Raw genomic sequence first — 12,121 nt, 5'->3', positions numbered from 1 at the left:
TTCTACGAGCACACAGCTGCAGCATACCTTTTAACTTTGAAGCACAGTCTGATTTTTGGGGTTACAAAAACAAAAATGTAAATTTTCTCCATTTATTGAATGTTTTCATCTTTTAAACTTGTATTTTCCTCCACCATATATTCTGTTTGTTGAAAGACATAATTTACAGAGATTTTCTTGACCTTTTTTTTTTTTTTTTGGTAGGTTAGAACATGATAAAAATGTAACCTGTTTTTCTTGAGCTTACAGGCATCCTACTTTTATAAATAAAAGGATTATTTTTCCTTAGTCCTTATCATCATTTATTTGTCAGACAGATCACCTGATACTTTTAACTGACTATATAAGTTTCGTCGTGTTATTCCTCTTCAGTAGTACTGACCTGGAAAGAGCATCTAGTTGCAAACGTGAAAGCTTTGTCTTACAAATTACTGCACCAGTGTGTGTGTGTACTTGGCCTTCCTGCTTTGTATGTCAAACCTTCCCTAAAACATCCATGAGAAGTATAACATAACATTAGAGAACAATGCTGAACTGTGATCTCAACCTTTTTAGAGTAAAAAACACAGGATTGTTTGTTTTAGTAATACTGGTCTTAAATACATAATTTCAACATTAGATTAAGTAGATGAGCTCAATTGTACTTCTCTATCTTCTGCTTCTTTCATAAGCTGAATTCTCTACATGTTAAAGTGGCAGCATAACTGAAAATGGAATGAATAAATTCACAGGCCTGTTAATTTGCCAGATGCTGAGATGACCGTTAAGAATTTAGTATGAAAGAAATGGTAAAAATTAAAGCTATAATTTAAGAATCAGGTACTTCAGATTTTATAGGCTAGTATCTGCTAAATTTCAGTGGTGAGCATAATATATTTTAAAAAGCATGCATCACTATGTAAAGTGAAATTTTATATGAAAAACCTTATTGGTGTAAGATACAGTACAGTTATGGAATCTTCTGACTTGTGGATCTCCATCCCATTCATTAGACTGTACTTCCTTTCAAGAAATGCAGTGCATCAAAGAAATTCAATGATAAGATATTGTTCTCTTCTGCAAATCCTGATGCTGATAAGTGTGGCAGGAAAAATGACAATAGCTGTTACTTTTAAAAGCATAGGAGTGTGATGAGTATAAAAGGGACTTTTCAAGAAGTGTAGCTGAACACAAAAATTGGCTTCTCAAGAACTGTAACAGATGGAGAGAATTCATGCCACTGTAGAAATTTGTTTGGCTTCAGAAAAAGCTTACCAGAAGAAATGCAGAGAAAAAGCCATTTTGTGCACATGTGTATGTGTGTGGGTATGGGTGCAGATATATTTGTAATCTGTTCAAATATATATATGAAGACATAGCAGTACATCTTTATATTAGCATGTGTGTATATGTGGAAATATAAACATGCATCGTTATGTATCTCTATAAAAAAACTACAAGAACTTGTACACTGAGAGGCACAAGAAAATATAATGGGGATACAAAAAACACAGTGAATGAGAATATATTTTATTCATTCCATTCATGCTGTCAGGATTTGAATTAAAAACTAGCTACCTCCTCAGAAAAGACCCAGGGGCTGCTTTAGGCATGTCATTGTAGATATCTGCTCTATACACACTTCTGCAAGGATGGTCAAAAAGCATAATAGGATTTTCAGTTGTATTAAAGAAAGGTTAGAAAATACAATAGTCTGTAGTCTTCTATGAATATGTAGTATACCTGTGTTTTGTTTATGGTATTTGATTTTGTCCACTTTAACTTGAAAGGGCCTGGGAAAGGGCAGTTAGGATTATAAGAGATTCCCCTTGTTTGCGAGAAGAGCTTTAAAGATATGAACTACTTACAAGATGAATGATAGGAGATGTCATTCAAAAGTTACATAATTAACTTAAGACAATTTTTAAATTCAATTTTTAATGTTTGTCAAAGTTTAGCTATAAAACTACAATAAATGACAAAACAGAAAATTTTAAAAGCAATATAAGAAAATACTTCAATTACTGTGTGGCAAAGCTGTGCAATTCATAGCAGTGAGAAATGATGTGGAAGTAAGTTTTGTAACAGTTTAAGTGTTCCTCCCTTTTATCTTCCCAAGCAAGTCAAGAACAAGTATAAGTAAAAGTAAAGTAGAAAATATATTGAAAAAATACTTAACAGATGACTTTCTTACTCAAGAAGCAATCACCTGTACAGTGGTCCAGGTTGCTTTGAAATATCAGAAACTGATCACTGTTTCAAAGGGCATATTTCATGTGATACAGCGACAGCTTCCTTGGACAGCCTGAATACATCTCTACATACTTCAGGATATCTCTGTAGAACTATCGTTGCTATTATAGAAGAAGGCAATCTTGAAATAGAGTCATATTGGTAATGATTTAAATTTCATTTCTCATGTGTATGAACATTCAGTCTTTGGAGGATGTAATTAGATCACAAGATACGTTTAAAACAATTAATATAATTGTTGTTGTCTTCCAATAGCATGTAGTAGATATTTATGCCACTTGGCAAAGGAAAAATCAGTTACAAATATCTCTATCTGCCTTAGAACCGTCTTTCTGAATTTTGGTGCCATAAGTAAAGGTTTGTATAATTTGAAGGCCTTCTCTTGCTCCACTCTTATTATGTCGCTGCAATATTTATGACACATGGAAAGATGTTTTTGACCTCATGCTGAAACATTCTAATTTGGTTAAGTACTGATTTGGCCTGCATACTTCCATATAGATTTCATCTTGTTTTGATCACGCTTTTGACAGCATTTAATTGTTTTGCTTTATCTTCATCTTTTGTTCTCTCCAGGTTTTTCACTGTGTGCATTTTGAGTGCCCAGCACAAAACGGTACCCACAAGGATGAGGGTTGTAAGGAAGTGGCAACAACAGAGGTGGGGAGTGGTGGACAACAGCTTGTTTCTCGCCCTGTTCGAGCTGCAAGCACTAGTTCCCTGCATTCCCCTCCTGGATCCACCTCGCGTTCACATGCTCACCAACCATAAAGGAGGCTGAAAGGGAGCTTTTGCAGCCCCATTGACATTATATAAAATCATTCAGAATTTTCTTGTGCTGGTACCTTTTCTTTCTTTTTCTCTGTGAACAAAGGGGACCATGTCTGAAAGATGGAAATGCTGAAATGGCAAAGGCTTTTCCCAAGGGCATGAAGAGACTGCTTCACTCCTCAATTTGTTCAAATCAGGCTGGTCTTCAAGGGGGGAGAAAATAGGTCTTCAATCTTCATCAAGTACCCCACTAACACCTACCTCTCTAATCTAACCAAGGCAAGGAGAACAGAAGGAAAAAAAAAAAAAGGCAGAGTTACAGTGAAAATCTAAAATGACATGAGCAGAATGGAAGGCATATGAAACGAATATTTATACCCTGAAGGCTTCCATTAGCAAAGAAAATGTTTAAGAAACACATCAGTACAGAACACGTTATTTTTAAAAGTTATTCTTCATTCATATTTCTTTTTATCATGTAATCTCTTTTTTAAATTGTTTTAACTCTGTATCCCACTTTCTCTTATTTTTGGCTGTAGCAAATGCTGTGCAGTAGATTAAGGAAGTATCAAATATGTTTACCTGCTGAGATGCAAATTCCCTCATTCATCAGTGGGATGACAAGAAAAGCCTTCATGATATCAACAAACTAATTAATGGATGCTATGTTAATCTTGACCTTAGTTAACTTTTCGAAGTACAAAATTGTCATTTCTTATACTCAAAAAGAGAATCCCTAAATCAAACTTCCATCTTGAGAAAAGCTTATTTTTCACTCATGAAGATGATTACTTAAATTTTACTTATGTTTCTAAGAAAACTTGCAACAGATCATCTTTTTTATTTTTCTTTTTTTGCCTTAGAAAAATGGAACTGCATCTAGTCACTGACAAGCAGTTGTTCTGAATACAAAAAGAAGAATTTGAAGAAACTTATTTGTATCCAAGACAAAATGCTTACTCTGGAGCTAAAAATTTAAAGGCCTCACGTAAACTTTTCTCATAATCTTCAAAAAATGTGATGCTTTTACACAGTATTGTAAAGGATCTGGCTATTACTTTACATCACAGAATTGATTATCCATCCATGTCCGTCTGGATTAAATTGTGTACTACTTTGCTTGTTCCGAGTGTTTCCGTATTGATGAGAACACAGCCTCTCACTCTCCAGATCCACATGACTTTTAGGAAGAGCTCCGTGGTGGTCTGTCAGTGTGTGATGAAGTGTTTTTGGATTGCGACAGTGATGTAATTGGCAAAATTGTTTAGGAGGTTGTTACTCCTCACAAAGCATATTATGTTGGAAATGTCAGCTAACCAGTTTTATGAACTTGGAATCTCCTCTGGTGACAGATAAGCTTGTCAGAGAAAAAGAAAGCTAGTGCAGGATAAATATGGTTTTCCTTTGCATAACCGTACTGATAAAATGAGTTATATCAATATAGCAAATAGTATGCTAATCTGTCACACTACTTAATTTTAAAGAATTTCCTGACTGGTTGTGCTTAAAACAGGAAGAAATATAACAAACAATAGCAAAGAATCAGTAGAAACTTCAAAGGAGAAATGCTTCCGCTTTCTTGTTTCCAATAAAAATGACTAGGCTTCATCAATAGTATTACACTGTTTTTCATTGCCAAATTACTTTTGGGTTCAGACATTTGCGTGCAGTCCCCTCCTTTGCCACTGCCTGTTTCTGACTTGTGATGTCTGTGAGTGAAGATGCATGCGCACTGCGTTATATATCACTTGTAATACGTGCCATGGCTGCCTCGTACAGCCCCGAGCTGTGAGGCAGGATATTTATTGCTCATGAGCCAGCACCTAGTCTTGGTTGTGATTACCTTATGGCCTAACAGCCTTTGGAGCATGAAAAAATTGAGACTAGCTACTGGGGATGCAATTCTTTTGTGTAAGTCCAAAAAGTTGGATTTTTTTTTTATTTGAGAAGTTAAAAAAGAAAAATCCTCTATTCTAGTTGTAAGCCATGCTGGAACTACTGAGATGCGTGGAGCATGTCTTGTCTTTGGTAGATAAGTCCTTCCTTGTCAGTGGTGGTATTTGTTTGCAGTTTGATCAAACAAGTTTGCTTTTCTCAAGTTGTGGGCAAGCAAAGGGCATAACTTCCTAGCTGTTAGCCTTTAATAGTCACTGTTATAGGGAATGCTTAAAAAAAAGGGGGTGGGAAGGTTTGTGCCAGCTGTTCTGAGTTTAGGTGCTCAGAGAAAGAACAGGATTTTCAGTTTGTAATCTTTGATGTGCACAATTAATTTTTAGGATACTAATAAGCCTTACAGACCGTAAGCTATTGCAAATCCTTTTTGATCTTGTACTATGACTCACTGTTGAAGAGAAATGTCTATTTAATTCCCATGACATTAGCTCTCTGCCAGGAATCTGAATGAACAGATAGGAGAGATTCCCAAAACAAAAAGAATCAGCTCCTACAGAACTTCCAATACCTACCCCCAAAAATAATTCAAAACAAAAATCAGTTTAGCATTGTCCCTTCATGCAGAGAAATCAAAATTTTTAGTATTAGATATTGTCAGTCACATTTGGCCTTTCTTACAATCTTTATTTTTTTCTGTTAAAGTTTTTCTTAGAACCTGTGACTAAGTCTGAGGTGTCACAGAGCTTTCAGGCCTTTAAGGTAAGCCCTGCCACAACTTGACAATTTCTAGTGAATTCTTTACCTTTTTATTCTAAGAAATAATGCTGAAATGTGTAAGGGACCTGAACTCTTCGTGGTCTTCTAACATCATCCACCCACAAACACTCCTGATATTTTTATTGCCTAGTATAGTTTCCTGCCTTAAACATAGTGGCAGCAAGAGATAATTACTAGAGGCAAAGGAAAATACCACATAGAACTGATCTGTGCTTTTGTGTGAGTATTCTCATGCTTTCTAATTATTGTCTTTATTTATTGACTCTTAATATCAGATGTAGCTCTTGTATGTTCTTCTGATTTTTTAAATTTATTTATTAAATTTTTTTTGCTTTCAGTGGAAGTAAGTTGTGCTGTTATGACTTAACATCAGGGCATTTACAGTATCAGGATCTAGCAGGGTCATGAAATAATATAATTATTCAGAAGTGCATGATCGCTTAACTCATATTTTATTTGCAACAGAGGTAGAGCAGAACTGACCAGTGTTCATTATATTCTTGCCAGAAACTATTTAAGATAGATCTCTTGTTAATTTTCTAGGTAACAGAACTATATTGTCATCATTGAACCATTAATTCTATTTACTGCTTGAGCTATAGTTATTGTTACCTTCAAATTCTCCAGGCTTCTTTTTCTCTGTTTTCTTCCATAAGTTGAATTCAGAGTTAGATCTAACTCACACGGAGCTCAACAAAGCTCTTTCTGAAGTCTCTTTAATTAACCAATTTCAAATTAATTAAAATATTTTTATTCACAGAAATCCAGGGCCAAAAATCAACTTCAACAAAAATTAACTTCAGTATTTGTAAAACTTATTTATCTGGGAAAATGAGTTTCTGAAGTGGGCAAAAATTGCACAGCTCTGTTTTCAAGCCATTGTCAAGCAGCTCTAAAACAAAATTGAATGGTATGTTAATAGGAATTACACTGAGAGAAGGTAATCCAAGACTAATGTAAAAGAGCACAGAGGGAAGAATCAGCAGTGTTTTTAGGGAAGGATTTGTTCTTCATTGCACTTTCCTTCCTTTACATCTCCATTTCATGCCTTTTCCATGCAAATCTCTTCTGCTTATTTAATATGAAAACTCATGAAGGAGCTGAGTGTTTCTCATCATTGCTGAAAAGATCAAATGAACTTAATGCATCTTCATCTCTACTAATCATAACATCAAATTAGAGAGTCTTCAGTCTGCCATCTGACTTGGTAAGAGTCAGTTTCTGTGAAAGAAAAGAAAGGCAATGATATCAGTAGTTTTTCCACTTTGTTTTCTAACCAAATGCATGTAACATCTACTCATTATTGAGCAATGTTTTGTACATCTAGAATCAGTGTGAAGATTAGAAGGCAAAGTTAATGCCATTTTTGTCTGATTGTTATGTGTTAGCTCTGCTTATACAGTGACGCCCACTCAGAGACACTTAATATGGAATGAGAATGTAGCTGTGTTTTAACAGAAAGCAGAAAAGCTATATGTTGTTTTTCTTCTATGAACGTCTTTGTTGGCTTGTATTTTGACAACTGTCGATAATACACCATCAGACGGGCAAATGAATGCATTGGTATTTTTGTTGTTGTGGCTGGAGTAGTCAGCAAATATCAGAGCAAGTAATACTTAATGTGTTTAAGAGTAAATGTTTAGGTTTGTATGTCATCATATCAGTTCCTAGAGGGCTAAACTATGCTTTAAAAACAGTAACTTGTAGATCCTAGAGGACACTTGAGGCCTGGTTCCCTTCCCCTTCTCTTAATTAATGATGTATTTAGCTCAGAATCCTTAGTTGTCTCTGAACTGATTGTCGTTGGTTGTGCTGGTTAAATTACATATAGAAGCTCCACAAAGCTTTGTACGGGATACAAGTAATAGAAGTCCTGGTTCAAGGTTTTGTTGGAGTACCTAAATATTCATATGTGTGTTGAATTGACCTTGTGGTTAACCACTTAGCTTGAATTTAGAACAGGTTCTAAAGATCCTAAACAAAACAAAAACCAAACAAACAAAAAGGTGTGAAATGTTACCCATGTGGTATGGCAGGATGCAGAATCTCTTTTATGGTTGCTTAAAATGTGCAAATGTCTAAGCAAGGTATGGATAAGCAGGTCCAAAGCTGTTTTTGCCCAGTTGTTAGGAGTTGGCAATTTGGCTGTAGTGGGCTGTAAGTAAAATAGACCAAACCAAACACTCATCTCAAGGGCAGTGGTGCAGTCCCAAGAACACAGGCACATTCCTCCTAGCTACCTGCGTGCTATGGCCTGCAGTCTTCGCAGAGTGAGCCTCCAGGTGAGTTTTGTTAACTGCTCGAAACACACGTGCATTCTTTTGGCCCTTTACAAGCTTTCATTGCAAAGGATTGACTGAGGTAGTGTAGAAGTCACACCAATAGTCCGTGACAGAATCTGGGCCTGTGTTTGATTTTGAAAATGATTACCAGAAAAATAGTTTTAAAAATCATCCTGCAACTCTTCTTAGATAAAGAAAGCCCAAATAAACAGCTGTAGTATAATGTGAGGAAACTGCAAGTATCTGTTGTTGACTATTAACTAAATTAACTACTTGTATCAGTTTTGTAATACCATATGTGTTTAATTACTGTGATATATACAAATGGTGGAAATAAGTGAATAATCAGCTCTGCACTTAAGTAATAATATGCCCTTGGCTTTAGACTTTATCACCCCACCAGGACATCAGAATTCTTTATTTTCCCGTTCGTTCCAACCTAAGAGAATAGCACAGGTCAGTGTTCTGAAAGAAAAAAATATAATTGATTCATTACATAAATGTTATGGGAATTGAATGTACATTATTATAGCTAAATATCTGAATGAGTGATGAGTTAGTCTGCCTAGGTGCAAATCTGCCTCTCCAATGCCTCCTGCTTCTTCAGGTGGGCCCTGGGCTTTTTTAGAGGAAGGAGAGCTGCACTGTTAGTGAAGTTTAAGTACTTTTTCTCGCTAGAACTTTTACTTATCTGTTCTGTGTTTAGCATCTTGGCGCATCCATTCTCTTTGTGCAGATCCTCATCCCTCAGTTAGAAGAAGGTTACCTGCTTTCTTGGGGCCTTCTGGGTTATCCAGTGACTCCAACAGATGCATCACCACTACTGTCTATGCTAAGGAGCTTACAAAATTAACCTCTGTGCTGTTTTACAGCAAATGCTGTTTGTCCAAACAGTATCAAGTAATGCCTGAAACATCTTAATAAGTCAGGCTGTATTATTGTGGAGATGAAGGTTTGCACCTCTAAAACTCTGTGCCATGTAATTGGAGTGAATACTTGCGGCTTCTTCCTGGAGAGGAAGTAGGGAATTTGCATGCCTTCCAGAAATCATTCATTTTCCTTATATTTCCTCATATCATCTACATCACACATATGTTGTCTCTCTGCTACTGAGCTATAATTGCTAGGTTGATTATGGTCAATTCCTAGAATCCAATAACTGTGTTTAATAATAGATATGAAGAAGTTTTGTCTTTAATGAAAGGTTTTGGATTGTGCTTTTGAAGCATGGTCAGTCCCCTGAATTGTTTTTTGGCATCTTCCATATTTATCTGGTGGGGCATTTTTTTAGTTGTTTTCAGTTGCTAAAAGACTGTAGGGTTCTTCACAGGAATTTTTCTTAATTTTTCACACTGAGAAACCAGTTTTGAAACAATCTCAGAGGGTTCATTGCTGGAGCACAGAGACAGGTTTCTTCTGCTGTCCCAGATTCCAAGTGGATAATTCTGGGAGTTTGAGCTGTTTTTAGCATATGCATTGATGTTGCATGATTTGGGTCTGTTTCAGGAATGAGGTAACATACTCATTTTGAGAGGTAAATATTTTGAGTAAATGTTTTTATGGAGTAGTAGAAGGCTTGTGGGTCTTAAATGATTAGGTTAGAAACATATCACTTAGAGCGAGGGCTGGAGTTGCAAGGAGGAGAAAATCGGGGGAGAAAACTGCTATGTAGTCACTCGTATGCATTTGTGCATATATAGCTCAGACAATGTATGTGTTTCGTAAGTTGAAGTGACTTTGAAGAGATGTGTGTTGACATGGCCTTTCTTTAGTTTAGTGAATTTTGGTAAGGAATCTATTATTTAGCAGAATATGAGTACTGATCAGAGGAAGAGAATGTAGGCAGCAAGGCTTTAGTAGTTTTTATGGGAAGAGCAACATGAAGGTCCGATTCCTGTAGTCTGAGCTACTTCTGTATGTTTCCTGACCTCACACCTCTTACTTTTTCCTGCAGGATTCCCCTAGTCTGCTTGTTACTCCTTTTCTTTTTCTCCCTACCTAGAATTGCTTTGCTGTTGCTGCAGTGTTCCCTGGAACTTTCCTCCAAATTGTGATATATTAAGTTTTTTGCTTTGTTTTGTTTGTTTTATTGTCTTACGTGGGATAAAGTATCCTAGTCCCAGTTCATTCACGTCAGACTTTAAAGTTGATTCCTGCTAGGCTGTCAAGTGCTAGTGAGCAAAATTTAAATTTGGCTGGCTGTGGCTGTGGGAAACACTAGCCCATTTCAAGCTTGTACTTCTATAATCTGCAGTCTGTTACCCTTAAGAGAAAAATCATTAAGAGGTTTTCTGTTGACTTAAATTGTAGGTCAGGCTTTGTGCAGGCTTATCCAATTTAAGTCAAATATAATTGTACTGTTTCTCTTTCAAATGATGTTCATGTATGTTCAATTTGTTAGTTTTTCATTGTTCACTGTGTTAGTTGTATATAAGTGTTGTTTTCTCAATAAACTGCATTGTCAAAAGTGAACCTCGAAAGAATCTGTAACTTTTCAGAGTACCTGTGGGGAAGGTGTTTCAGCTACTTGAAGATTCAGGCATCACACTGAGTACATGGACTCATTTTGAGAAATACAGCATTACTTCACAATTCGGTGCCCATGTCTATTAACTTTGTCCAATATATTGTAAAATTTTCTTTCCTTTCTGCTTTGCTCAATTTTATTATTATCATTGGTTTTCTTTCTGGAGTGACTGTTAATATTGTTCCTTCAGATACTGTAAATTAAATATTAGGAGCCAGGCTAAATAGAATTTCAGCTATTAACTTCTTCCACTCATTTCTGTCAGTGCTCCACTTTCGTGGCAGACAGGAGTTAAAAACTCTGTGGTTACATTCCCCTTTTCTGTTGCAATTATCATTGTATCTTGACAGTTTTGTGCATTAAATCCCTTTCCTTCTTTCGCATGTTTCCTAAACATCAATTTCCCATAACTTGGTTCTAAACTACCTCAGACCTTGCTGTGAACAGATTTTCAGCTACAGTGAATACTTTGTCATGGCGTTTGAATGTTCTCTAAATGCACGTATATGTAGCTAAATCCGCCTGCCTGGCAGCGATTGCATTTCAGGAGCACAGTCTCCCTGAGTAAGACACTTAACTGGGGTGAATTCAGAGGCACACCCATTCAGGTTCATACTCAGAACTCTTTCACAGAAAACATTTAAGGAGCACAGCTTCTGATATGGGAAGTGCTTTGACTTTCTGGTCTCAGCTCTTTGAAGAAAAGTGATATTGCCTGCACTGGACTACTTTTACCTATCTTTTACTATGACAACCATCATAAAAATTGTGGTGTCAGACCTCCATTTCTGGCTGTTAGTAAGAACTTCACAATTGCATTGGACTGTGCTTATCAGACGAGAATAATCCCCCACACAGCATGTTCTGATGACCTTGGTAACGTTTTATACTGCAGTGGATATGCATTGCCAACCATTTGGGCTAATTAGGTTTCAGGGAGAATGCTGGTTGCAGATTGTGCAGCAGTGATCCAGTCAATAACTTTGGGAACTGTCTGGTTTTGTAAGTTATCAACTCAGCAAGGCAGTAAGCCTTGTTTGTACTGATTTCCTTTTAACCAGCAGACATGCACATCATCAAACAAGCATTTTGTAACACAAAATTTTCTATGTACATCTAGAAAAAGATGCATCACAGTTATATCCTTTGTAGTAACAACATGTATTTGTAATGGAAGTTGTAGAATTATTAAACTGCTATAAGCTATTCTGTGCATGCTCCAGCGTTGTATTAACAGCTGATAAGCAGAGGCTTATGGAGAGCAAGGAAGGCTAGCTCTGGATTTCTTATTTAAGAGTTTCAAAGAGCAGCCAAATTCTCCAAAGTGAATGCAGGACCAGACAATGCTCAAATCAAACCGTCAAGTGAAACTCTTGTGCTTTGTATTTATTTCTTTGGGGATTTTTCCTCAAAGTATTTAACTTCACAGAAAAAAAAAAAAGTAGAATATATTTAAAATAGTGATGATTAGAAATGCCACCTTTTCAAGAATGAGAGAGGTGTGATTTGAGAAATAAAGTGATCTTTTGTGCTTAACAATTTGTCTGCAGTTTTGTTAAAGTAATGGTAGAGCCTGTCTGGTGCCATTCACATTTTGCATTTAAGAATAAGAGACTTCTGGCAGAATTGGACTTACATC

The 12,121-nt window shown here is 36.2% G+C and overlaps 1 protein-coding gene across 1 annotated transcript in view; it reads left to right on the top strand.

Annotated features, from left to right (window-relative positions):
- The window catches only part of BTBD9 (BTB domain containing 9), a 126,485-nt gene extending 116,058 nt beyond the window's left edge, over positions 1-10,427 (top strand). The window contains exon 12 of the mRNA XM_035560419.2: positions 2,809-10,427. Coding sequence (XP_035416312.1) covers positions 2,809-3,003 — 195 coding nt within the window. The 3' untranslated portion in view covers positions 3,004-10,427. The remainder of the gene's footprint in view (positions 1-2,808) is intronic.
- Positions 10,428-12,121: the final 1,694 nt, after the last annotated feature.

The sequence above is a fragment of the Cygnus atratus genome, chromosome 3 (genome assembly GCF_013377495.2).
Source record: "Cygnus atratus isolate AKBS03 ecotype Queensland, Australia chromosome 3, CAtr_DNAZoo_HiC_assembly, whole genome shotgun sequence".
NCBI lineage: Eukaryota > Metazoa > Chordata > Aves > Anseriformes > Anatidae > Cygnus > Cygnus atratus.
Note: the sequence above shows the minus strand (reverse complement) of the source record. Positions and strands in the feature narration are given on the sequence as shown.